At 37.4% G+C, this 25,849-nt stretch overlaps 2 protein-coding genes across 2 annotated transcripts in view; one reads left to right on the top strand and one right to left on the bottom strand.

Moving 5' to 3' along the window:
* LOC114031831 (transcription factor E2F5) overlaps nt 1–19,616 on the top strand; it is a 36,765-nt gene extending 17,149 nt beyond the window's left edge. Inside the window, exons 3-8 of the mRNA XM_027846980.1 lie at nt 1,543–1,704; nt 3,499–3,542; nt 6,990–7,054; nt 9,256–9,523; nt 17,138–17,182; nt 19,113–19,616. Of these exons, the coding sequence (XP_027702781.1) occupies nt 1,543–1,704; nt 3,499–3,542; nt 6,990–7,054; nt 9,256–9,523; nt 17,138–17,182; nt 19,113–19,222 (694 nt within the window). The 3' untranslated portion in view covers nt 19,223–19,616. The remainder of the gene's footprint in view (nt 1–1,542; nt 1,705–3,498; nt 3,543–6,989; nt 7,055–9,255; nt 9,524–17,137; nt 17,183–19,112) is intronic.
* Nucleotides 19,617–19,858: 242 nt separating this feature from the next.
* On the bottom strand, nt 19,859–24,355 carry LOC114031832 (uncharacterized protein C8orf59 homolog). The gene is made up of 5 exons (XM_027846981.1): nt 24,270–24,355; nt 23,091–23,207; nt 22,222–22,335; nt 20,304–20,417; nt 19,859–20,014 (listed from the first exon to the last, which is right to left on the bottom strand). The coding sequence occupies exons 3-5, from the start codon at nt 22,330–22,332 to the stop codon at nt 19,946–19,948; spliced, it is 294 nt and encodes a 97-aa protein (XP_027702782.1). The 5' UTR covers nt 22,333–22,335; nt 23,091–23,207; nt 24,270–24,355; the 3' UTR covers nt 19,859–19,945.
* Nucleotides 24,356–25,849: the final 1,494 nt, after the last annotated feature.

Below are 25,849 nucleotides of genomic sequence, written 5' to 3'. Positions count from 1 at the left end.
CCTCACCAGGGAACTATCTTCATCAAAGAAATCAGAGGTCAAGTTGTTTTTTTAGTACATCCTGAAACTGTTGTTTTGTTGTTTTTTTAGTTGTATATGATTCACCTACCCAACTGAAATTTTTTAAACTCATTGGAAGGGACTTTTTTATCTTTATTAGCCATTTTAAATGTAGTAAGTACTCAATACATACATAATTGATGGATCCCATGACTTGACAGGCTTATTTATTTACTTCATTTAACTTGTAGAGCCAACATGGCACAGTAGTTAAAGGGCAAGACTTGGATAAGAGTCCTACATCTATACATGCTAGCTTTGTGACCCTGGACAAGGCACAACCCTTGTCGGTATCTCCAGGCAATTCTGGAGGACAAGAAGTTACCAGATCAGTTGCCCATCTGTATCAGTGGAGGGGGTTTCCACTCTAGAAGTTCCCTACCCCTTACTAAAATCCCAATTCCAGACCCCCTAAAAAAGTAGGACGAGAGTACCCCTTCATTGCCTCATCATAGCAGGTAGATGACCTTGGGCTCTCAAAGCACTATGCCAGTGGAATGCAAGCTCTACCAGGTCCTGCTATGCTGAGAAGGGTTTAAGAATGGGCTTGGTGATGGATTTGACTGCCAGTCTTTCTGAGTACAGATTTGGTTTATTACCAAGCTGGATACAATTTGAAAGCATACCATTTAGACATAGAGGGGTTGTGATCCACTTTGGAGAGAAGAGCACTCCTTCAGCAATGAAATTACAGGTCCAAATATTGAAGTTGAAATATTTAACTTGTAATCAATTTCTAATCACTGTCCATTTCTAAGGGATAGGCCTTTCCCCTCTACCTAATCAATACTATGGTTAGTATTCTTAGGAAGAGTTCTGGCATCTCAAATGAGAACTATCCAAAGTAAAATTATTTCAGAAACTGTAGCACTTCTAAGAATTATTGGGAAATATGGAAACCTCTCACGATGTATATCTGTCTACATGGAAATTCTGCTAATGAGTGTGTATTGAGGCTTATGAAATACAATAATGAGTTTGAATAGTGCACATAGAAAAAAATGATAGCAATCAGAATTATCCCTTTTGGCTCCCTAGTTTTTAGTCAGGATTCCAATAAAAGACAAGCAAGGATACATGGATTTTTCCAATGTACAAGAGTCTTTCTGTAGAAGTCTCTATGGGTTTCATGCTGTCAGTGTGTTTAATTCAGCAAATATTTACTGTGTGCCTACTCTGTGCAAGGTTTTGTTATGAGATCCTTTTGGTAGCTCAGTGACTAATCCCCTTAGAATGGGAGCCAAGTCTAACCTGCCATTGCAAAGCAAATTGAGAGCTTAGAGCATATCAGCTCTTCACTGAAGTATTTTTGAAGTAAATATAATTCAGATACATAGTTTTCCATACATTCTAATGCTTTTGTGAATTTGACTTTTGATTTATATCATACTATGGTGTGAACACTGTTATCATTGGCTTAATCATTTTATTAATGGAATTAATTGAAGTTAACCTAATAGATAATATTTCTCTATTTTTCAGAGGTGTAGGTGCTGGATGTAATACAAAGGAAGTTATTGATAGACTGCGATATCTCAAAGCAGAAATTGAGGATCTGGAGCTAAAAGAGAGAGAACTTGACCAACAGAAATTATGGCTTCAGCAAAGCATCAAGAATGTTATGGATGACTCCATTAACAACAGATATCCTTTTAACTGAATAACTTTATAGCCAAACTGCCACTTTGTGTGTGTATATACGTAGCAGAACTGCTTTCAAGTATAGGATGTTTTCAGAAGGTAGATCTTTTAGGGAAAGCTAACATTTGTTAGCTTTCCTTGCCTCCTCTTCTAATTCCTATCTCCCCCACCTCCATCATCCAACCATATTGGAACACTAGTTCTTAGAAGTTACGCATGCTGTTACTACAACCACAGGAGAGAATTTCCTTCTCAAATTTATAGTATTTTATAGAGTTTACGGAGTGCTTTGTGGACAGGGTTGTCTCCCCCACCAGCCCAAGCAATTGGGGTTAAGTAACTTGCCCAGAGTCACACAGCTAGTGAGTGCTATGTGGCTGATTTGAACTCAGGTCCTCCTGACTCCAGGGCTGGTGCTCTATCCACTGCATCACCTAGCTGTCCCAAGAATTCTTTTATAGATGATGAAACCAAGGCTTAGAAAGGTTGAATGTCTTGTTCACAGTCACACAGCTATAAATTGTCAGGACCAGGACCTAAATCCAAGCCTTCTGAGCCCAAGGCTAGTGATATTTCTTCTACGCTTATTGCCTCTTAGGATGTAAGCCAAATGTGTGCTGAAGAAGGATGATGGGCCTAGAGTATTATAATATAAAAGGTGGTGTTAAGTAATTATGTTCAGTGTCCTAAAATTAGGCATTCAGTTAGTGAGCATTTGTCAAGCACTTATGTGTCAGACACTGTGCCAAGTGCTGGGGCTACAAAGAAAGGCAAAAGGCAGCTCTTGAGGAGCTTACAGTCTAAAGTGGAAAAGACCCAGCAACATCCAGGTATAAACAAGCTACATACAGGAAAAATTGGAGAGAATCAACAGTCAGAACTGTGAAAATTCAGCACCTATCTTAAGTTCTTGAACAATTGTAATTCAAAACTCAAAATAAGAAATGTCATAACAAGTTAATTTCATGATCCAACGAACCACTTACCTGTGTTTGACGTGTTCCCCAAGTCTACCACTTTTTGAGGATGATTTTGTGGAGGACATGGTTGTTTTCCATGACATGAAATCTAAAAGGATAGAGAAATGCACCCAGCCCAAAATCTTACGTGTGGGTCCTAGGAATTTTCTCAAGTTTTATTGAATATTACATTTTCTGTAGGTTTTTAATCTGTTCTAAAATTACCACTTTGGAGCTTCACCGAGTACCCTTTAGTTCTGATAGTCTGGGTTTTATAAACAAACCCATGAACACCCTATTTTCATTTTGAATATTCAACAGTGTGATAGTTTGATCAGTTTGATTGCCAGTCTTCAAGGTCATCACCATAACCACCCAGCCGTCCCCATGGTACGGCCAACACAATTGCTCCTGCTGGCACTCTCCACCCTCTTGTCACCCCAAAGCCTCAGCTGATCTACTTGTACCCTTGACACTTATGCACAGTGTTGTCCACCTTCTCTTCCCTAGTGCCTGGCGGATCTAAATCCCCTTTGAAGTCAAAAATGAAACATCTTCACTTAGAAAATTTTGAATTAAAAATAGCTTTGCCGAAATAGATACTTTCATTTTGTGTTGCAGGAAAAAAAAATTAAACATGTGCTTCAGCATACAGGTAGGATGATGAAGTGGGGACTAACTTCTAAGCTATGCAGACAGCATTTCCGAATTTGTAGGGAGAAGAAAATTGTTTTTAAAAGTTGTAAAGTTGAATTCTTTTCGGGGGGGGTGAATCTTGTTGCAAATTAGAAGTTACATGAAGAATACCACAGTTTTTCTTGACCTGTGATGACAGCACATTTTCTTATATAACTCATGAAGACATCTGTAATTGTTTTAATGGTAAGTACTGCTAGTAAATTTGTTTCTATTTTTTCTGTGTATCGCCAGGACTGAGCATAATGCTTTGCACATAGTAGGCACTTAAGAAGTATTTATTGAATTGAATTTCTAAGTCTGCTGAGGGATGATTTCTTTAATAAGGAGTTCATATTTATATAGTGCTTTTGCTTACCGTATACTTTCCTTATAACAACTCTAATGCCTTGGCTGTATATGATACTTCATATTTTGCTTTCATAACTATTCATATTCATAACTAGTTTCTCTTCCACATCCATGCTTCTAGTTTTAAGTATCCTCTGACAGATAGGGACATGTAGTCTTATCCTTATAGAGCGGAGGAGAGAATAGAGCCACCTAAAAAGATTAAATGGTTTACTCAAGGTTATATGTCATTGAATAATTTGGAACTAGAAACAAGGTCTCGTGCCCCATCTATTCGTACATCTATTGAACAAAGCTGTCTTCCTTTGTATTAAGCTAAGATCTGTCTTCAGTCAAGAAATTATAAAAATTAATAACAATCAACAAAAAATCCTAAACTCATAAAACGTAGTATTACTACTTCTGAGTTTGGAGCATCTTATTCACTCCTAAACACTTAATATATAAAAGATATGAGTTGGGTTGTTTAAAGTTCTCTATGCCATCTTTCCTCTTTTCTAGATACCTAAAAAACCCTGACCCAAATGCAACTAACTTTTTTATTTTCAATAGTTAGCATAATAATCTTTTCCTCCATAACTTCAGTGATGTTAAGACAGTCTGTATCTCATGACAGAATGCAGCCATTTGTATATGGAATCTTAGACTAATACCTTTCTGAGATTGGTTGTCTTAGCATACAGTGCTGATGAGATCAAGATCATGGTTCAGTCCTTACTTGAGCCATTTGGCTTTGCTTTGATATAGTCATCTCTAATTCTAGTATCCATCCTCTTACCCAGCAAGTGTAACACCAGGAAAGAGTATGGATGTGTCCATGTATTGCCATCATTACTAGTTGAAATGGCTAAAAGTAGATGTCCTGTTGGTGACATGGCAATGGTATCATTTTTACATCTAAAGTTCAGCATGTAGCATTTCACTAAACAATCTACCAGCAAATGGGATTCCCCTTACTCTCTAAGGTTGTATATGAAATTAAATGTTTAGCTTAGTTCTTTACCCACCATCATAGCTTCAGAGTTTGTAAGGGAAAGTGACAGAAATATCACAGAAATTTTGTTAATCAGCAGCTCAAAGATTATTTGAAGAAATAATGCAGCTTAAAATAAAACTCCAAAGTAACTCAATCAAGAATTTACTTAAGTTCAAGGTTTCTTGTTATTCAGACATCAGCTATCCCAACTACATCTATTTTTAATTGAAAATTTCCCTTACTATAAATTTCACAAACACCAGTAAACATGAATGTGTCCATCAAGAGAATTAATTGTATCTAAAATAGTGAATTCCTTAATGTACGATTGATATTTTCCTAATACTACCAAAGCTATCCTGTTTGTCTGTGTTTTGTTCAGAGATGCTCTCTTCTGTGTATTCTTTTCTTTTCTTTTCTTTTCTTTTTTTGGTGAGGCAGTTGGGGTTAAGTGGCTTGCCCAGGGTCACACAGCTAGTGAGTATTATGTGTCTGAGGCCGGATTTGAACTCAGGTCTTCCTGACTCCGGGGCCAGTGCTCTATCCACTGCACCACCTAGCTGCCTGTTCTGTGTATTCTTAATATTTTATGGATGCCTTTTTCTTTTTTATGCATCTCTATGACTATCCACCTTTGCAAAACCTCCCCTAAATAGATTGTAACAAGTATAGTTAAGCAAAAGAAAACACACTGGCCATTTCTGAAAATGCATGTATCATTCTGTAACTCTAATTGCAATCACCTCTCTGTTAACAGCTGGGAAGTATGCTTTTTTAGTTTTCTGAAATCATGATTGGTCATTACATTGATGACAGTTCTGAAGTCTTTCAAAGTCTAAATTTCATCTGCATTTATTTTCCTTGTATAAAGGCTTTTCCATTTTATAATCATAGTTTTAGAGCTGGAAGGGTCCTTAGAGGGCCCCAACTTCAACCTCTCTTATTTTACAGATGAGGAAACTGAGACCCACTAGCAATGTGGCTTTTCCACGATCCCGTATCTAGTAAATATCTGAGGAGAGATAGAAACACAGCTCCTACAAACTTCACATCAAATACCCTATTCTGTATGACATGTTGTCTCTCACTCTAATAAGAATTGTTCATTTTATATTTTATGATCACCTCTATCCTTGTTAAATTAAGAATTGTTTCCCTAACCATAGTAGTGAAAATTATCTCCTTTTTAATTTATTTACATTGTGGCCTTTTATGTCTATTTGGAGCTTGTTGAAGTATTTTATGTGGGATATCGGCCTAATCTCTGCCAGACTTCCAGTTTTACCAGGACGTTTTGTCAGATAAGTGGTCCTTACCCTGATAGTTGGTGTCTATGGGTTAACTGACTACTATGATACTAGTTTGGTTGCTTCTAAGTCTTGATTGTCAAATGTGTTCTACTGACCAACTCTCAGTTAGTTTTGATGGCTACTACTAGGTCCACTTCATTTTTATTTTTTATTATTTCCCTTGAGATTCTTGATGTTTTGTTCCTCCAAGTGAGTCTTCTTGTTATTCTGTCTAGTTCTGTAAAGTTACCCTCCTTGGTAATTTGATGTGGTACTAAATTTGTAAATTAATTTAGGTATAATCTGTTGGCACAGTCCAGCCATGAGTGGTTGGACTAGCAGCTAGGTGGCACAGTGCATAGAGTGCTGGGCCTGCAATCAGGAATCATCTTCCTGAGTTCAAATCTGGCCTCAGATGCTTACTAGCTGTGAGATCCCTGGGCAAGTCATTTAACCCTGTTGCCTCAGTTTCCTCATCTGTAAAATGAGCTAGAGAAGGAAATGGCAAACCATTCCAGTATCTCTGCCAAGAAAAAGAAAGCCTCAAAAGGGGTTACAAAGAGTTGAATACAACTGAAAAATAACTGAACTGAAACCATGAGTAATTAATATCTCTCTAATTATTAAGTCTTCATTTTGTAAAAATGTTTTTTGTTTGTAGTCAGATAAGTCTGGAACTCCATAATCTTTAAATAACTTTGGGATTTTTGATTTCATGTGTGAGGATGAGTGAGGCATTGAGGCAGATCCCAACCTCATCTGGCTTAGATGATCTTCAAGAGTCAAATATGTTATTACCCTGCAGGCATGCTGTTGGTCAGTCTCTCTATTTACCTTGGGTGGTACTTGGACAATAGGTATCTATTTTTGACCCTTTCCTGGAAAGCACGACTGTTCATTTTTGCTAGAGAGTAAGATCTCCTCAATGCATGTAGCAACTTTTTGGAATTAAATGAATATAAATATGATTAATGGGACCTAAAATTTTTCTTTTAATCTATTTATATTTTTCCCTAGGAGATACACTTCTTGCAATTCAAGCACCTTCTGGTACACAGCTAGAGGTGCCTATTCCTGAAATGGTATGTATGAATGCAATATAATATCTCTGAAAGGACAAATTTTTTTTAGCAGAACATGAACCTAGCAGTTATAGATTAACACCATAAATCTGCATGTCTGTATTGTTTCCATAATTATTAAATTAGAGAATCAGATTTTTGGGGGAAGTGAATAAAAGTCACTTAACATTTGACTACTCAGAAACTTACTGATACAGTTTCTTTCTTCCAAAAGTGAGTATTAGGAAATGAGTAATGATGTAAGGAATTAACTAAAGAGTTCATAAAATAATCAAGTCAATGAAAGATATTAAAATCCTGGACAAGGGGAGAGAAATAACAAATTTGTGTAGTAATTTTACCCTAAATAATAGTAACAATAATAATAATGATGATTCCTAACATTTATATAGCTTCTACTATGTGTTATAAACTGTGCTAAGTCTTTTTATGTATTATCTCATTTGATCCTTGCAACAACCTTAGGAAGTAAGTGCTATTACTATCCCCATTTTACAGATGAGAAAACCTGAATCAGACAGGTTAATTAAGTGACTTGCCCAGGTCACACAGCTGATGACTGTTTATCACTTATCTGTATCTATATCTATATCTGTCTGTATCTCTGTCTGTCAAATGTGTCTGGAAGTGTCAAGGGACTTGAGCTTTCATCTGGAGAGAGTGCTATACTCCTTGATCTGCTCATGTCCCTCCCTAAGGAGCTCGCCCTGTGTGAAAGGCTGCAGACCCACATGGCTAGTTCCTTCAGAAAACTGAGCACTCAAGTGGGCTCAGGCCCAAACCACAGTGACCTGGAAAAGACAGTAAAATTAGCACCTCAACCATAATGCTCCAGGAAGCATGGAGAGCCTCACTCCTCAAGAGTCCTGCTGTTTCTGGTCCAAGTCTCCCCAGAGATTCTCTGACCCCTGTACAGCAACAGTTGTGACAAGAATTGGGGTTCTCTCCTCTGAACCCATTCCTGCTTCCCTTGGACCTTCTGTCTCAGGCAGCAGCAACTCCTGGGCAGTGAGCGCTGGGCAGGCTCTGCCATGGGACCAGCCTGAGGGCCTGCACTGTGTACCCAGGCTGAGGGCTGTGTGTGAGGGAGGGTGGGGAGGGAGCTGTTGGTGTACAGGATGAAGTAAGGAGAGAAAAAAGGTGAACTCCTGGAAGGAAAGCTATGTTTACTATTTCTGGGGGGGAAAAATTCAGGTTTTCCTGACTTCAGACCTCATATTCGATTCACTGTGATGCCTAACTTATGGCAAATTTTATTTTTCCTTTGGATTTATTCCAAGATGGATTAAACTTAGTAAAAAGTAACAGTGTAATTATGTTGTTTATCCAGTATGCTCTTCAAATTTAATTAGCCTACATTAAGTCATAATATCTAGCTTTTTAATTCTCAAGATAAATATAGAAATAAAAATTTATATAAATATATAGAAATGTATATAGTGCACACGTAAATTGGAAGGTTTCATATTTATAACTTTAAGAAAATTAGAAAAAAAATAAAAGAAAGAAAATGAGTTGTTTTTGTGGTCTCAATGAGAGAAAAAGTTTGACTTGTGATAAAGTAGCCCTCATTGAAGATGAAGTGTATTTTATTTTTTCATTGTGATTTTAGTAACTTTAAACTTAAAACATAGTTTTAAATAAAGTTTGAATTCATCAAAAAAAATGTTGAAGTCTATAGATAACTTTAAAGGGGAGGTTAGATTAAGTATGTGTCTTGTTTTAGGAGCATATCTGAATACATCAGGAGAGTTAAAATTATTCATATTGGAGATGTAACAGTTGGCAGAATTCCACATTCTAGAGCTCATAATCTTTTATAATGCTGTAGGCAACCTTTTAGCTCTAGGCTTTATTATAATAGCATTTAATACTGTGTTCTGCACACAACCCTAACTTTAACTGACTTGGTAACATTCATTTTTTTCTTGGCTAAACTTAGTTATAATTCCTGCTACCTTTGTTGTGTTTTGTATGTGTTAGGGTATTGTGAAAATGGGTGTTTATCCCTTCTGGGAAAGTTGCCATGTTACTAAATATATTTCACCTAATTCCCCACCTCATCTCTTTCTGAAAACAATATTAATATCAATCTTCTACTGATTGCTGGTATGCTTTTGTCTTTTATTACAAGAGCAAGTTCCAAGATAATAAATAATTTAAAAATTTTATTTTTAAACAAAATCATTTCAACTTCAAAGGGCCAGAATGGACAGAAGAAATACCAGATCAATTTAAAGAGTCACTCAGGACCTATCCACGTGCTGCTTATTAATAAAGAATCCAGTTCCTCTAAGCCTGTGGTTTTTCCTGTTCCTCCACCTGATGACCTCACACAACCTCCTTCTCAAGTCCCTTCCCCAGTGACTCCACAGAAACCTAATACAGAGACCCAGAATCTGCCTGAACAACACACTTTTACCAGAGGGCAACATCTCCAGCAGACACCAGTTTCAGACCCACCCTCAGGTAAGTTTGGAGCCTTTGGGTTTTGTTGTTTTTTAAGGTAAGTCAAGAGGAGGAAGAGAGGCATCAAAAAGCATGATAATTACCTTAACTTGTCAATTAACAGTAAAAATTCATTATTTAAGCTGTAGGAGGCATTATACCAAATATTTATTCAGTAAGCATTTTATTAAATACCTTCTCATGCTTATTATTACACTAAGCATTGTGAAAAGTACAAAATAAGTATTAGAAACAGACGCTGTTTCAAGGAGTTCTTACAGTTTATTTGGGGAGGAAATATATGCTTCATCCAAGTAGAGAACAAATCAAATTTATATGTAAGCAGTCATACAGTAGCTTAGACTTTATTTACATAGCTATTGTAGAAATTCAGAGTGAAAGAGAGGTGATTATTGCCCAGGTTATTCTTCCCTTCCTAAGTTTACATTTTTTGGTATTCTCAAACTCCATAAAGAGAAATAGAAAGGCAATTCTTTTTTCCTCAATTGCACGAAATCTTCAGAAACACTAAAAACTACTGAGATCTGAGTTCAAAGCAATTAGCAATCAAGAACTTCATCCGTCTTAAAAAGAGTGAAGAAAGTCATTCGAGTCCTTCATATTATTTTGAATGTTTCACAAATTTCTCTTACTCAGCTCCTTTGGGTTTAGAAATAGCAGCTTTCCTCAGAGATGTGCTTTGACTTTTCAATGCTTTAATAACCTAAAAGTGCCTCGGGGTGGGGAACCTGCAGCCTCAAGGCCATATGTGGCCTCTAGGTCTTCAAGTGCGGCCCTTTGAGTGAATCCAAACTTCACAGAATAAATCCCCTTAATACAAGGTTTTGTTCTGTAAAACTTGGACGCAGTCAAAAGGCTGCACCCAAGGATCCAGAAGGTCACATGTGGCCTAGAGGCCAAAGGTTCCCCACCCCTGGTCACTAGTTATGTGTTCTACTTGTCTGTCTTGGATTGAACACTTTTTTATTCACTTAAATATTTAGTTCAGAATTCAGTGACCCATATTTCGAAAGAAGGATTAGCTACATAATTTAAAGATTTCATGGTTTAGGTGTTAATGGTTGATAAATGCTTTGAGACCTTCCTGGTTGGGAATTTTGTTGCTTCTAATAGTTTCCTAATGGGATGATAAACAAAGATGCTGGAGTTTATACACTTCCTTGGGGGGATAGGTCATTGAAGGCTGGAACAATATCATCCATTCCCTCATTCTTGAGAATTTCCATAGTATGTAATATATTTCCCTACACAGAGTTGGCATTCAGTCAATTTTCATTGATTTCTAAACTTAAAAATACAGTCGATACTTGCTTCTTCCTACCAACAGAGGATTACAAATAATTAAGACAGTTGTGTACCCAATCACTTACATCTGGCTATAGAATGCATGTTTATATTTGCATTTAAGTATGTATTATGTCTAACATTCTAAGAAAAAGTTCAAATGAGGAAGCCAAACTTCATAGCCCTTGGGAAAGCCAAAACTATAAGCAACTCAGGAGCTTGGAGCCAATTGCTTTCTTCTGCCTCTCTGCTTACTTCATTATTTCATTTGCTGACCATGTGCTTATTAAATGCCTATTACATGCAAACTATGTTTTAATAAATTTATTTATCTTTAGTTTTCAACATTCACTTCCATAAGATTTTGAATTCCAAATTTTCTCACCATCTCTCCCCTCGCCCCACCCCAAGACAGCATGTAAATTGATATAGGCTTAACACATACATTCATATTAAACCTATTTTCACATTAGTCATGTTATAAAGAAGAATTAGAAACAATAGGAGAAATCATGAGGAAAAAGAAACAAAAGAAGAGAGAAAGTGCACAAATAATATGCTTCGATCTGCATTCAGACTCCATAGTTCTTTTTCTGGATGTGGACAGCATTTTCCATCATGAGTCTTTTGGAGTTGTCTTAGACCCTTGCATTGCTAAGAAGAGATAAGTGTATCAAAGTTAGTCATCACACAATGTGCCTGTTTGTATGTAGAATGTTCTCCTGGTTCTGCTCACTTCACTCAGCATCAGTCCATATAAATCTTTCCAGGTTTTTCTGAAGTCTGCCTGCTCATAATTTCTTATAGCACAATAGTATTCCATTACATTCATATACCACAACTTGTTCAGCCATTCCCCAATTGATGGGCATCCCCTCAGTTTGCAATTCTTTGCCACCACAAAAAGAGCTGCTATAAATATTTTTGTACATGTGGATCCTTTTCCCATTTTTATGATCTCTTTGGGATATAGACCTAGAAGGGGTATTACTGGATCAAAGCGTATGCAGTTTTATAGCCCTTTGGGCATAGTTCCAAATTGCTCTCCAGAATGGTTGGATCAGTTCACAACTCCATCAACAATGCATTAGTGTTCCAATTTTCTCACATCTTCTCCAACATTTATCATTTTCCTGTTTTGTCATTTGGCCAATCTGATAGGTGTGATATGGTACCTCAAGGTTGTTTTGATTTGCATTTCTCTAATCAGTAGTGATTTAAAGTATTTTTACATATGAGTATCAATAGCTTTAATTTCTTCATCTGAAAACTGCCTGTCCATATCCTTTGACTATCAATTGGGAAATGACTTGTATTCTTAGAAATTTGACTCAGTTCTCTGTGTGTTTTAGAAATGAGATACTGATTGTAAGAAATCTTTCCCAGTTTTCTGCTTCCCTCCTAATCTTTGCATTGGCTTTGTGCAAAAACTTTTCCATTTAATGTAATCAAAATTATCCATTTTGTGTTTCATAATGTTCTCTATCTCTTGTTCGGTCATAAATTCTTCTGTTCTCCATAAATCTGATAGGTAAACTATTCCTTGCTCTCCTAGTTTGCTTACAGTATCAGCCTTTATATCTAAATCGTGTACCCATTTTGACTTTATTTTGGTATACAGTATATGATGTTGGTCTATGCCTAGTTTCTGCCATACTGCTTTCCAGTTTTCTCAGCAGTTTTTGTCAAATAGTGAGTTCTTATCCCAGAAGCTGGAGCCTTTGGGTTTATCAAACAGTAGATTACTATAGTCATTGACTCCTGTGTCTTGTGTACCTAATCTATTCCACTAATCCACCGATCTATTTCTTACCCAGTATCAAGTAGTTTTGGTGATTGCTGCTTTATTGTACAATTCAAGATCTGGTATGGTTAGGCCACCTGCCCTTGCATTTCTTTTCAGTAATTCCCTTGATATTCTGGACCTTTTGTTCTTTCAGATTAATTTTGTTATTTTTTTTCTAGCGCTATAAAATAATTTTTTGGTAGTTTGATGGGTATGACACTGACTTACGTGCAAACTTTGGAATTACACTGAGAAGGGAGCAAAAAAGTCAGGAGTCATGGTTTCTTCCCTCAGAGATTACAGACTAATTAGTGAAACCAATGGAGAAAAACTAACAGGAAAATCATATACATAATAGTTGCTTAGTGGGAGGAACAAGCTGTGGATATTGTATGATTTCAAAAGTGGAGGAGGTCACTGTGGCTGGGCTGCTCAGGGAAGGCTTCCTGGAAGTGGGCTGTGAGCTAAATATTGAAGGACATTTAGAATGTGGCTAGGGAGAGAGTGGATGGGGGTAGGGCATTCCGGGCTGGGGGAACAGCTTAAGCAAAGAAATGGAAGCAGGAATACCCATAACATATTCAAAGGACAGAATGCAGACAAACTTGGACCGGGAATTATTCAACAAGTGTGTATTAAGTGTCTGTCACATGCAGAGTTTTTGTGTTTAAAAATAATAGAAAATAAAGTTGGAAAACTTGTTTGGACTTGTTCTAAAGGGCCATAAATGCTCGTTTAAGGAGTTTTGATAAGATTCTGTAGGCCGTGGAGAATCATTGAAGTTTTTTGAACATGATAAAAGCTGGGTTTAAGGATGATTATTTTGGCAGTAGAATATATGATGGATTAGTGCATATCAAGGCTGGAGATAAACTAGATAGATTGTTGGAGTCATCAAATTTTGAGTTGATTAAAGCCTGAAATAGGTTTGGACTATTAGGGTTCTTCACCTTTCTCCAGTAGTAATGGGACAAGAGAGGAAATGTTTGGGTTGACATTGGAAAGGGAGAGGTTGGTGAGAGAGAAGTCAAAGGTGATTCCAAAGTTTCAAGTATACTTGACTGGAAGAATAATGGAGAAAAGGGAATTCAGGAAATAGCGGTTTTCCCGGAAAAGGTAATTTCCTCAGTTTTAGATGTTTTAAATTTGAGGTGATGTTGGGGCATCCAACAGAAAGATACAGGTCTAATGTGTATGAGAAAAGTCATGACTATAGATAGATTTAGGGCTTGCTCAAATTAGAGCTAATAAAAATGAAATTATGAGTTGGATTAATTCTTTGAGGAAGGAACTAAAAGAGGCCAAGAACTGTGCTTGGGACAGAAATGATCAGAGTCAGCTGGAGAGTTTTAAATTAAGAAATGATTGTAAATTTCTGATTGAGAAATCAGAAGGGGGTAATTAAAATCATGTACCTGGATTTGCTATAGGATTAGAAGATCATTAAGTATGTTTAAGAATTCAGTTTCAAGTAGAGTAGTGGGGATGGGAATCCAATCACCATGGTTAAAGTTTTGCATACTTAGTAAATAAAACAAAAAGCCCCTTAACCCTTCCTGGTATTTATCTAGATAAATTTTAAATTTAAATAATCAGAGTCAGCTGGAGAGTTTTAAATTAATGATTTATCTAGAAAATTTTAAAGTCCTTCCTTGAAAATAATGTGGGAGCTATCAGGAAGCTTCTTCCTTCTTAGTCTCCAGTTGGTAGCCTGGGGAGTGAGCTGTAACAAAGATAATGACTAAGTCATCCCTGATTTTAAAAGCTGAGCAGCAGCAATCTGATTTCACCCCTCCCATTTCCACTCAGGGAAGGTGAAAGGTTTATTGGCAAATTCCATGAGAATTTGCTGCATCTTCCTCAGCCTCACCTCCTGTAAACAATCTTTGTAACCTCAAACAACTTAAGGAACTTTTAGTAGATTTTAATTTAGAGACAGGTTTATAGATGTCTGGTGCACTCAACCTTGGCCAGATTTGAGACAAACAAAAATTGTCTAACCTAGTTTTTTTTCTAGCAGTACAGCTCTATCATGCTTCCCTTCGGTGTTAATTGTATTCTCAAACCAAGTCATTTGACATAGCGAAAAATGATGAGCCTGGAGATAAGAATCTGTCCTGTTATCTTTTTCCCCATTATCCTTATGTTTAAACAGGAGAAAGATACAGCCAATTCTTTAATTTTACAATATGGGAAAGGGGATCCATTTCATAAAATGACCAATGTAGGTCATTTTAGTTTATTAGCTTTTATCCCCTAAGAAGTGTTGCTGCCTGCAATTTGAATTTTTGCATACTTCCCAGCTACCCACTAGTGGGAGTGGTTATGAGCAATGAAGGGATACTGTTGTGTAAGGAATACTACTACTGTTGTTGGCAGACAAGGAAATGAAGGAGAAAAGGAAAAAAGATGGTGGAAATCCATAAACCAGATCTAATTAGTTCATGAATAACTGAATCATCACTATATTATTTTGGAATAGAAAATGCCACTATTTGAACACTGTGGCTTGAATACTCAAAAAATACTGAATTCCCTAAGGTTCACTGCTGTTATTAATGAGAATTTGGTGCTTTGGATGAGTACAAAAGTCCCTTTGTAAAGTAGATGGAAGTGTGTATTCTGCTATGTTCTCTTCCCCTCTTACCTACTCAAATCAAATCCCAATTCTTAGGGGGAAAAATAGCATCTTTCTTGGTTTATCTCTAAAAACAGCCTTGCAGCTTCTAGTTTTCAGAGCACTCCTTTCCTTATTCCCTAGGCCTTTATACAGTTTGCATTGCCAACCAGATATCCTACCTGCAGAACTGTAGCTACTTGTCCTAAAAGAAGCTGTGCTTTGCTTCCAGGTTTCCCCAAGGAGATGGTAATAGAACTGGAAACAAATTCCAGACCATCAACTTTCCAATCACTATTATCACTGTTCTAGTTACTATATGGGAATAAAAAATGAACTTCAAGTTTAGAGCACTACTGAGTAATATTCCCCCCACCCCCTTTTTTTTCATTCAGAAGAAAAAATCTACAGAGCTGTCCATCCTTCTATCTAACATAATACTATTTTGCTCCTTAGCTAACTGGTATGATGGAAAAAACAGTGGACTTAAGAGTTGAAGGACCAGGGCTCCAAACCTCTGATACTTACTACCTGTGTAATCTTGGACAAGCACCTAATCTGTCTTCCAGCTCTAAATTTGGATTCCTATGAGAATTAGTATTCTACTTTGATTTTTCTTCTGGGTATCTTTACTTTCTTCAATACAAATCTGCCCCATTACAGGTAAACTTGTTACCTACTCAAATTTTCAGACTAGCTACATTATTTGCTTTAGTATGATATTGTAGGTTAACTTTAGCAGATGTGGTTCCTACCCCATTTGGCTAGGCTTAACAAAGTTCTAGAAGTATGTTAGCAAGATTCCCAGGGATGGGGGCAAAATTGTCTTTACTGTCTGAAGGTGAGAAGGCCTAACAAGTCGGGGAAGTACAATAAGTTAGATTTTAAACAAAATTAGGTTTATCTACGTATCTCCAAAAGCGGAACTAGCCAATAGTTTATAATCCTTTACTTCTTATTCAGTTTAGTCTTCTGAGTTTTCTTCCATGGAGATGTCATGGATGTCAGTGGGAAGAAGATTTTGCATCATTGAAATATACCTCATAGTCACCTGTGTTAAAATGTATAAAGTGAGGGATATAACTTGACTGTTACTACTTTTAATGCATGTTTCAACTCTCTAGTGCCTTTTATTTTGCTTTAGTGTTACTTAATGAAATATTCACCTACTAGTATGTTAGCCAGTAATTAGTATGTATGTTTCAGGTCCATTTCATCTAGAACCCTGATCTCAGTCATCCTCAAACGGTTGATTTCCCAAAACAGGATTTCTCCCACTTATCTGGTGATTTATCAGCAAAGAGTTATACAGAAATTTAGTTATCTCTGGCAAAGGTTTTCCTTTGAAATATGTTATAAAACTAGGAAGCAAAATTCAAGTGAATTTTGGGGAATGGAATATCCACAACTTAACACCATACATAATAAAACATTCTTGCATTGTTTAAAAGTTTTCTTTAATTTTTTTTTCTCTTGAGTCTGGGCCTATCTCACCTAGGCTAGAAGTCAGTAATCACTTTTGGGCTTGGCTTTGACCTGCTGTTTCCAACCTGGTCTGGTTTGCTTCTACTTGGGCAGCCTAGTTTCCCTACCCTGACCCCCACAACTTGGGTATCACGACATCATATCAGTACAACAGCTTAGAGCTTCCAAGCTCTAGTGATCCACCTAGCCTCAGTCTCCCTAGTAGCATGGACTGCAGGAATGCAACAACATTCCCAGCTCAAGTGGAATTTTCTTAAAGCAAGAGTCAGTTAACTCAAAAGTTCTAGTATTTGAACCTTGCATAATAATGGAGTTGCTGATTTGGCTACCTCTCATTTACTTATCAATAGCCATCTTTCACGGTCATTGGATACTAAGTGAAATGCAACAAATTAATTTGAAATATAACAAAAAAAATCATCATATGCTTTTTTTTTGACAGGCTCTATTAGTGGTGATATCATTGATGAATTAATGTCTTCAGATGGTAAGTAGCCTAAAATCATTACTATCTTCAAATAAATCTATAGAAGTGAACAATTCCAAAACTTCTGTGAATTATTAACCCTTAATGTTTAACTTGCTGTGACTATTCATGAAAATGTTGCATTAATATTTAATTGCTCCTAAAGTCATAAGCATGTGATGACTTTAATTCTATATATATTTTTTGGATATGGCAGTTATCAGGGAACATTTCTCACATTTGCTGACCAAACTCTCATTTGTTGGCCCTGTGTGTAACCTTGTTTCCGCCCTAAAGAGCAGGAGGTATGGAGAATAGCAGTAGCATGAGTCAATGACATTAACAGGTAATCTGAAACACATGGGTCAATAATTCCTTCCAAAGCTTGCTCTAGAGACACATTGCCAAATCTGAGTTTTCTCTACTTTCATTTCCCTGTTAAGCAATAAAATGCCCCACTAGAAGGTAGGGAAGAGAACATCCTAAGATTTTTCCAAGTTTAAATAATTCTAATATTCAGCTGCCCTTTGTTGCAGAATAAAGTACTTCAAAATTGCAAATCACTATGCAGATGTAAGGCAGGGACTGAACCTGTGATGGTAACTTTTCCTAGATCAGGGAACCCCCTTTGTTAATGCAGATTACCTTTTCTGCAACTTACATTCTTAGTGGTTTAAGACCTGGACGTTAAAGTGACTTGTACAGTCACACAGCCAGCACTGCCAGAGGCAAGAGCCAACCCACCTCCTCCTGACTCCAAAGACTAGTTTTCTATTCACTGGGTTACACTGCCTCTATAAAATACTATTATATCGCTTTACTTCCTATATTAATTTTTTTCCCTCCTTAACGAAGTGAAACACGCTTGCCCTTTGATATTGTTAGTGTAGCCATCTGATTATTCAGTAAAACATTTATTTTTCCTTTATTCAGAGCCCCATTCTGGATGATTAAAATCCTGGGACAAAAGTTAAAGGCAGTTTTTGTGTTGTATTCTATGTGATTTATAGTAGTGTTTACAGATGGTTTCTGCTCATTCTAATTTTTTTTTCAGGACTTAAAGGGTGGCAAACTTCATAGGATCATAAATTTAGAGCTCAGAAGGGACTTTCGAGGCCCTCTAGTATAAACTCATATTACAAATGAAGAAACTGAGACCCAGAGATTGACTTGCCCAACCAAGGTCACATGGGTGGTAGAGTTGGAATTTGACCTTGGGTTTTCTTAACTTTAGATGCAAAACACTTTCCATGTACCATGCTGCCTTTATGGATGTGTGGATACATTTCATACTAATACCTCTCTGTTACCCATCCATAGAGCAGTGAAATCATAGTCAAGGCTTTAAGACTTTGGGACAACCAGTTCAACAGTTGTCCTTTTCAGCTATAGTCACACTGCTACCTAGACACTTGAGCTCCTATTTAATACCTACCTAGGAGTGGGTGGTGCAAATCCCAGGATAGTAACTGATACCAATATGAACTAGTGGATCACTCAAGATGTCTGGTTTAGTAAAACATTTGTTTAAAGTCATAAAAGAACAATCCCATAAGTGCAAGTTCACATCGGAGTCAACTGGGGGAAGGTGGTAGGAAGCAGGAGGCACTGCTTTTAAAAATAATTTCATGCCCATGAAATAAAAATAACTGAAATGCAAACCTCCCGTTTCATAGCAAGGACTTAAGTTTGCAACACCTTCACTTACTGATACCTAATCAATGCATCCTTCTCAACACAAAGAGTAAACAGGACTGACAGATTTTATGACATGCCATAGTATGAGGGGAAAATGCTTTATATAAACTTCAACATATTGTTTAAGCGTGAACTAGACTTGGTGCCAAATATGCTTCTTCATTTCACTGTATCATTTATGATGTATTCATATTTTGCCCTCACTTATCCTGAAATTCTTGTTCCCCTTAAATCTGAATGTATTCTCTTACAGTGTTTCCCCTATTACGGCTCTCTCCTACCCCTGCTGATGACTACAACTTTAACCTGGATGAAAACGAAGGAGTGTGTGATCTCTTTGATGTACAGATACTAAATTATTAGATTCCACGAGAACTATTTGGCCTGTTATCTACCTCTAACTATATAACATCCTAGATGAGTTCTTCATAACCTAAGTATTTAAAATAATGAATGTAACAACTTTTTTAGTTTGCTCTGGGAGTATTTTTCCTTTTGTTTAATTATTTACTTCACAAAACTGTACCCGAAAGAACAAAAGGGCTTTGATCTCTTCAGGGCAAAAAGTGACTTTGCAAGTTTTTTGGTTTGGCTGGTTTTTTTCCCAGAACAAAATTACAGTTATAAAATTATTGTTGGGGAGGGAAGGGGAGTGGTTATCATATCATTATTATCATTATCATCATCATCCCAAGACCTCTTATTTTTCCCTTATGTGGGACCTAGGTCTCTTATCACTTAAACTATAATTTTATACCAATACTGCCACCAGCTGTCCATATTTTTCTTTATGTCCTTCTAGTCTAATTAGTTTTTCACTGCCATTTGCAAAATGAAGGATATAAACTGACACATGAATTGTTTCAGTGAACAAATTTTGTGAAGTGCCTTCTGTTTTAGCACTTTAAGTTTTTCACGTTTTGTTGACTTCTTGACATTCCACTTTCCTAGATTTTAGGAAAGCTCTCTGTAGTTTGCATTTAAACGTGCCAATGCCTGTACATTAACAAGAATTTTTTAAAAATAAAATTGTACAAACGCCAGTTTTGTTGTCCATTTTTTAGAATCCAAATGCTTCAATACATATTACAACTGAGCCATTAATCTTGTAGCATCATCCACACTAATTGTTTCACCTTCAGAGCACTGAGAAATCTAGGAGGAAAAAAAAGTTATATTAATATCAGACAAATCATTAACTTTTGTACATATTTCTTACTCATCTAATTTAGTTTTTTACTAGACATTACTTTAAAAGTACAAATGTTTAGAACCAAATATCCTTTGATCAATCATACATTTAAAATATGATAAATGATTAAGTACCAAAGTCTGTTTAAATTATACTTTGTAAATGAAAAATAGGAGAGAATGTAGAATGAAAAATGCTTGGAATTTAATCAAATTTCTGATGCACAATGGAAATTAATGTTATCAAACTTACCAGGTGCTTTGGCAATGGTTCAAGTGACAGCCTTTTTGAGAAGTGTGCAAGCTCTTTTTGGATATCTATGAATGCTGCATTTACAGTTCTAGCTTTTTCATTCACAATGTTTATCTTTTAAAGAAAAGAAAGTAAGATTTAATACCCAAACCCAAATCTGAAGTATATTAGCACTTTACCTAAAAGTTTACACCAACAAAGGTGGTTAAAACAATTAAATAACAATTAAACATTAAACAACTAACATTAAAACAATGAACTCATGTCTGCATTTTTTTTTTTACTTTTAGTTTAGTTTTGTTTTTTTTTCCCCCACTTATTTTTATTTCTTTTGTTAATGTCTGTATATTTTAAATGAAAGCAACCTGTGTATGTGGAGGAATTAATTGGTCATTTGATTCTCTGGTTTGAAAATACAGAGCTGGCTTTTCCTCTTTAAATAGGCTTTTCCTCTTTAAAACGAATTCCATTTCTTCCTACCCTAATTACTGTTTTTAGTAATAATTTGGCACATTTCCTGCATTAAAGGATGTTACAAGGAAAAAAAAAACATGGCTAGTGTGCTGGTTTGATTTACTTAACATTAGAAGGAACAGACTATGAATTGATGCAAAAATTTTATTGTAATTTTTACTAAGTTTTCATCCTATCCCTATTTTCTTTGCCTTAGGGATAAAAAAAAAAAATGCAGTTACAGGTAATAGAACTTGGTCCTTTAAAGTATTCTTTAAATTCTGGTCCTTTTATTATAAGTTAGCTGTTACTAAGAAGTGATAGCACATCTTTTACATCATCAATGAAATTTCTTTCTTTCAAAGAAAAAACTGCATAAAGTAGTTGAGTTCATTTGAAGTATAAAGCAATGAGTTTCACACAATACTCATATAATAGGGCTAGCTGGATTCAAAACTTCCCTACAGCTGCTAAGATTGGTTAACTTCACATGATTTAGTTGCTAAAAAAAAATTTTGATAGTAAACTCCTTAAGAGCAGTGACTTTTAAAACTTTTTTTTGTATTCCCAGCTAAGCTTAACATAATGCCTAGCACATAGTTGACACTTAATAAATATTACTAACTGCCTTCTAAATAATAAAAGTTCATGGGGAAGGGAAAGGTTCATTAAAAGAATTCAGTAGTAAATAGGACCAATTAGGATTAGAAAGAAAGGTGTTTATCTGCAAAAATTACATTAGAAACTAAAGCTACCTATTTTATCTACTTCAAAAGACTTTTGGTTTATACATTAAAAGAATTTGCTTAACAATATAACAGTTAAGTTTGTAGAATATTAACCTCTTCATCCCATCTAAAAGACTACTTCAAGAAGGTCAAAAACAGAAAGGTCTCATGTAACTAAATATTCAAGGTAGTACGTAATGTCAATATTATAGCAAATAAATGTAAAAGTGAATTTCCATCTACTGGGGAAGGACTAAGCAAACAATGGCATTAATTAATGTTAAGAAAAAAGATTTATGTGAGCCAACACAGAGTGAAGAAAGTAATTGGAAAAATGAGCACAATGACTGTTAACGGGCGGGGAACCTGCAGCCTAGAGGTCCCCCACCCCTGGACTACAACAATAAGACAAAACAATGCAGTTAAGTTATAAGGAATGATCTTGGTCTGGAAAAGATTTTTTTTTTAAACAAACCTTCCTCCTTTTATTGGAGAGAGGAGAGTATGGATATGGAGTGCTATGTGCTGTTAAGACACAATGTGTCCGCTGATTTTATTTACCTAGTTTTGTTTTTTTGTTTTGGGGAGGTTTTTGTGCTTAAGACTGAGAAATTCCTAGTGGTTTAAGAAACATGACTTGATTTAAAAAAAAAAAAAAAAAACAACTCTCACACCTGTCCTGTGCTTAATGAAAAAAGGATTGTAAACAAAATTATATTTACTTCTTTAAGACTCACCTTCTTAAGATTTGTGGTGACTGGTTTTGCTTTATTTTTGGCTTTCAAATTCTTGCTGGCAATATGAAAGACATTCTTGATCTTCTGCCCTTTCCCTTTGTTCTTCCCCATTGCCTAAGAAAACACAAAGAATTCTAAGCTATTCAGTTTAAAACTGAAAATCAATTTATATGTTTGGAGTGCCAAGTACAAACTGATAGAAGTAATCTACTTCTGATCATTTCTTAAAGTTGTTTTTAGAACATATATTTAAAAGACACCTCTTGGTATAACATTCCAAAAAGGCAATTCACTACCTAATACTAGAAAGGAAATGTTTGGATTCTTGCCTTATCTGCTTTAGCTGATGCTATGGACCACTCCATCTTTTCCCCAAGTATGTCTAACTCAGTAAGGAGGTTGGGGTACCACACTAAGGTAGAATTCATGAAACAAGGTCATTTCATAATTGTTTTGTTTGAAGTGAGGGAGACTGAATCCTTGGAAAGGGCTATTATTTCCAGAAATGTGATGTAAAAACAAAAAGGCATTGTAATAGAATTTCTTAGTCTCATACTACCTCTTCATTGTATGTACTATTGAGACTTCCCATTGACTTTTCATTCACTGTAAGATAATCCCCAGTTTACACTTTTATGTTATCTTACATGTATATAACCACTTATCACTTCCATGTTTGTCTCCCTCAGAATGTGAGCTCTTTCAGGGCAGGGACTCTCTTTTGCCTTTCTTTGTATCTTCAGCATTGAGCTCAGTACTTGACACATAGTAAGCCCTTAATAAAATGTTTTACTGGCAGTTTTTATGAGAAACTTATTATTGGACGATTCCCATTTTACCCCAGGAAAAAACTGAAGTTTGAAAAGTACCTATCTGGTTGGTGGTCGTTTGCTGATCATCCAAAAACAAGATAGTCTTAATGCTCCACTTTCTGCGTTTGATGGAATTCAATGGTTACCTCAGTCAGTTGAACAAAGTGGCAATTCCTGAAAAAAATAAAGGCATTGAGTTAATATTTAAATGTGACAAACTCCATTTTCTTTCTTTCCCATATGGAGTCGTCATCCTGCAAACATCCAGGCAAAAATAACTATCTTCATGTTCATCCAAAGTAGTACAAAAGCCACCCAAAACATGTTGCAGAAGCTTCAAGTATAGGTTTTTATATAGATTACAAATCTGGGAAAACCGACAGGGACCTAGAATTCACCAAGCTTCTGGGTTTGTGTACTGGAAAGAAAATTGAATTAGAAATAAAAAAAACACAAGAGGTTCTGTCCTATTCTGGTTGCTTGCTGTTGGGATAAATTACAACCTTGGCAGTCCTCAAGCTCTTCATCTGTAAGAGGGGACCGGGCTAATGGGATCAGAAAGGGTTCCTTGCCACACTGGAATTCTAAGAAATCCAAAAACCTAGAACCCACATGTTTACCCCACATGGTTCAATTTATACGAATAAGTGCCTCCTTGAAACAAGGCTGAAAGCAACTCCATCCTTACTTTGAACTCAGTGGGACTATATTTAACACGGAGAATTAACATCAACAAAGGCCCCCAAATTCACTATGACCACAGGATAAGCAGGAAAACCTCCAGTTTATTTGGAAAAGTTGCCTAGGCAACTCCTGCACTGATGACATCACAAGGGTTAGAGGTCGCCCCACCAGCAAACACGGTGTAAGCCTGCGGGCGCCCCCAGCGGACGGCTGAAATCCCTCTGTGCGGTCCCTTGCGGGGGGGGGGGAGGGGGGGTGGAAGACTCGGTCACCCTCAGTGCCTTGGCCCCCCAAAAAGCTACGCGTAAAGGGTGGTAGGAATGCTTGCTGCAACAATTTTGGGGAATTTGCCGGCCTGGCCCTTTCTAGGAGCAGGAAGGCTGGACAGGAGCCTCAGTTCCTCTCTGGGTAAAATGGTTCATCTGTGGTGGCCACCTGGGCTCCCCCCAGCTCCCGAGACCTGGCTCATGGCAAGGGGTTCCCGAAGCACAAGTGCACTCAGCTGTCCAAGCTCAACCCCGCTCCCAGCCGTACCATCAGCCCCTTACTGACCCGCAAGTCGTATCCCGGGGGCCACACCGAGGAACGCAGCAGCGCACGAGCAGCTCCACCAACCGGGTACGTACGCGGCGCACGCGCAACTCCCCGGCTGAACGCACCGGAGAGGCCCCGCCCCCAGGAGAACTGCCGCCCCAGCCCCGCCCTCAGGGGAGTTTCCGCCACGCTCAGCCCCGCCCCTCCGCTAGGACATCCGGTAGGTCTAGGAGACTCTACGGAGCCCAAGTCATGGAGACCTCCTCATGCTTCCCGGCAGGGGGCGCCCTTTACTTGAAAGCGTATCTGAGAGCGCAGGAACAAAACCGCCGGATCTGCCCAGATCTGAACAGCTTCAGACATCTGCCCCCAGCGGGACTGACATTCTCCGAGAGAACTGCAGGTGGCGCTGCTGCCCGCGCTTAGTGCCTGGATCCGGCTACGAGCTGGAGGGGGAAGAATTAAAAAAAGAAGGGAGAGCCCTCCAGGTGTTTTCAAGCGTGGGACCATCTCCAGTCATCCTGACCTATGTCTCCCCACTGGACCCTGATGGCTCCGGAGGAGAAAGTGAGGCTGGTGACTGCACAGCCCTCCCTCACCCAAAACCGATTCACTTGCATGTCGTGGCATCACCTTCCTCATGGCATGGTCCTCTTCAAGAACGAAGGACAAACAACAGCTACCATCATCCTCTAATTGTTTTGTTGTTGTTGTTGTTTTCCTTCTTATAAAAGTACCTTTGCAGTGAAATTCAGGAGACCTCGCTTTGTCACTAATTAGCTAAACAACTATTGTTAAGTGACTTTTTCTGGAGCTTAATTTCCTCTTTCTAAAGAAGAGAGGGTTAGACTAGCCAACCTCTTAAGTCATGGTTGTACTCTAAATTTTGTTTTCTGTACATTTGGTTTCACTAATCAGATCATAAGTTCTTTGAAGATTAAGTCATAGAGGATCATATCATAAAAGTTCTGTCCTTTCTGTCTGACATGCAGCTCACCCCAGTGCCAGCCCAGTATGTGAGGCATCTAAACCTTCCCTGACTACTCTACCCCATATTGTGCTCACCTTTCTTTACATTTAACACTTAACAGGTTCTGTCTGCACTCTGTGTCTTAATGTAGTATATGGACTGAGGCGCCTAAGCATTGACAAAGTTGGGTGCTCCCTGCATGGCTATTCCGCAGAGGCATGCTGGTAAACTTTAACAATAGACTCTCAGGAAAAAAAAATTTGCACAACACACTTTTAAGTTTAACCCACATTATGACCATTTTATCCACCACTTTTTTAAGTCTAGACTATCAATAAAACAATGAAGTCCCCATTTGTCGCATTTGGATTTCCAAAGTGTAAATGTTCACATTGAAAATTTTAGCATTTAGGATGAGCCGCTTCCGGGAGCCAAGATGGCGGAGTAAAAAGGTAGTCGCTCTCACCCTCCCCTATCAACCTCTGAAAACCCGGGAAATATCACCCCAGAAAAAACCCTGGAACAGCTGAACCAGAAGAAAGACAGGGTGCAACAGTGCGGTAGCCCAGGTAGCTAGAGGGATCAACGGGAAAGGCCCCTCTTACCCTGGGGGAAGGGGAGCAGTACG

The sequence above is a fragment of the Vombatus ursinus genome, unplaced genomic scaffold, assembly GCF_900497805.2.
Source record: "Vombatus ursinus unplaced genomic scaffold, bare-nosed wombat genome assembly UNPS02015255.1, whole genome shotgun sequence".
Classification (NCBI taxonomy): domain Eukaryota; kingdom Metazoa; phylum Chordata; class Mammalia; order Diprotodontia; family Vombatidae; genus Vombatus; species Vombatus ursinus.
This window is presented reverse-complemented; position numbering and strand designations above follow the sequence as displayed.

Coding starts and splice junctions, on each gene's coding strand:
- LOC114031832 (XM_027846981.1), bottom strand. CDS start 22,332: ATGGGGAAGAACAAAGGGAAAGGGCAGAAGATCAAGAATGTCTTTCAT. Junction 20,418..22,221: donor TCACCACAAATCTTAAGAAG/GTGAGTCTTAAA, acceptor TTTCTTTAAAAG/ATAAACATTGTGAATGAAAA. Junction 20,015..20,303: donor AACCATTGCCAAAGCACCTG/GTAAGTTTGATA, acceptor TTTTCCTCCTAG/ATTTCTCAGTGCTCTGAAGG.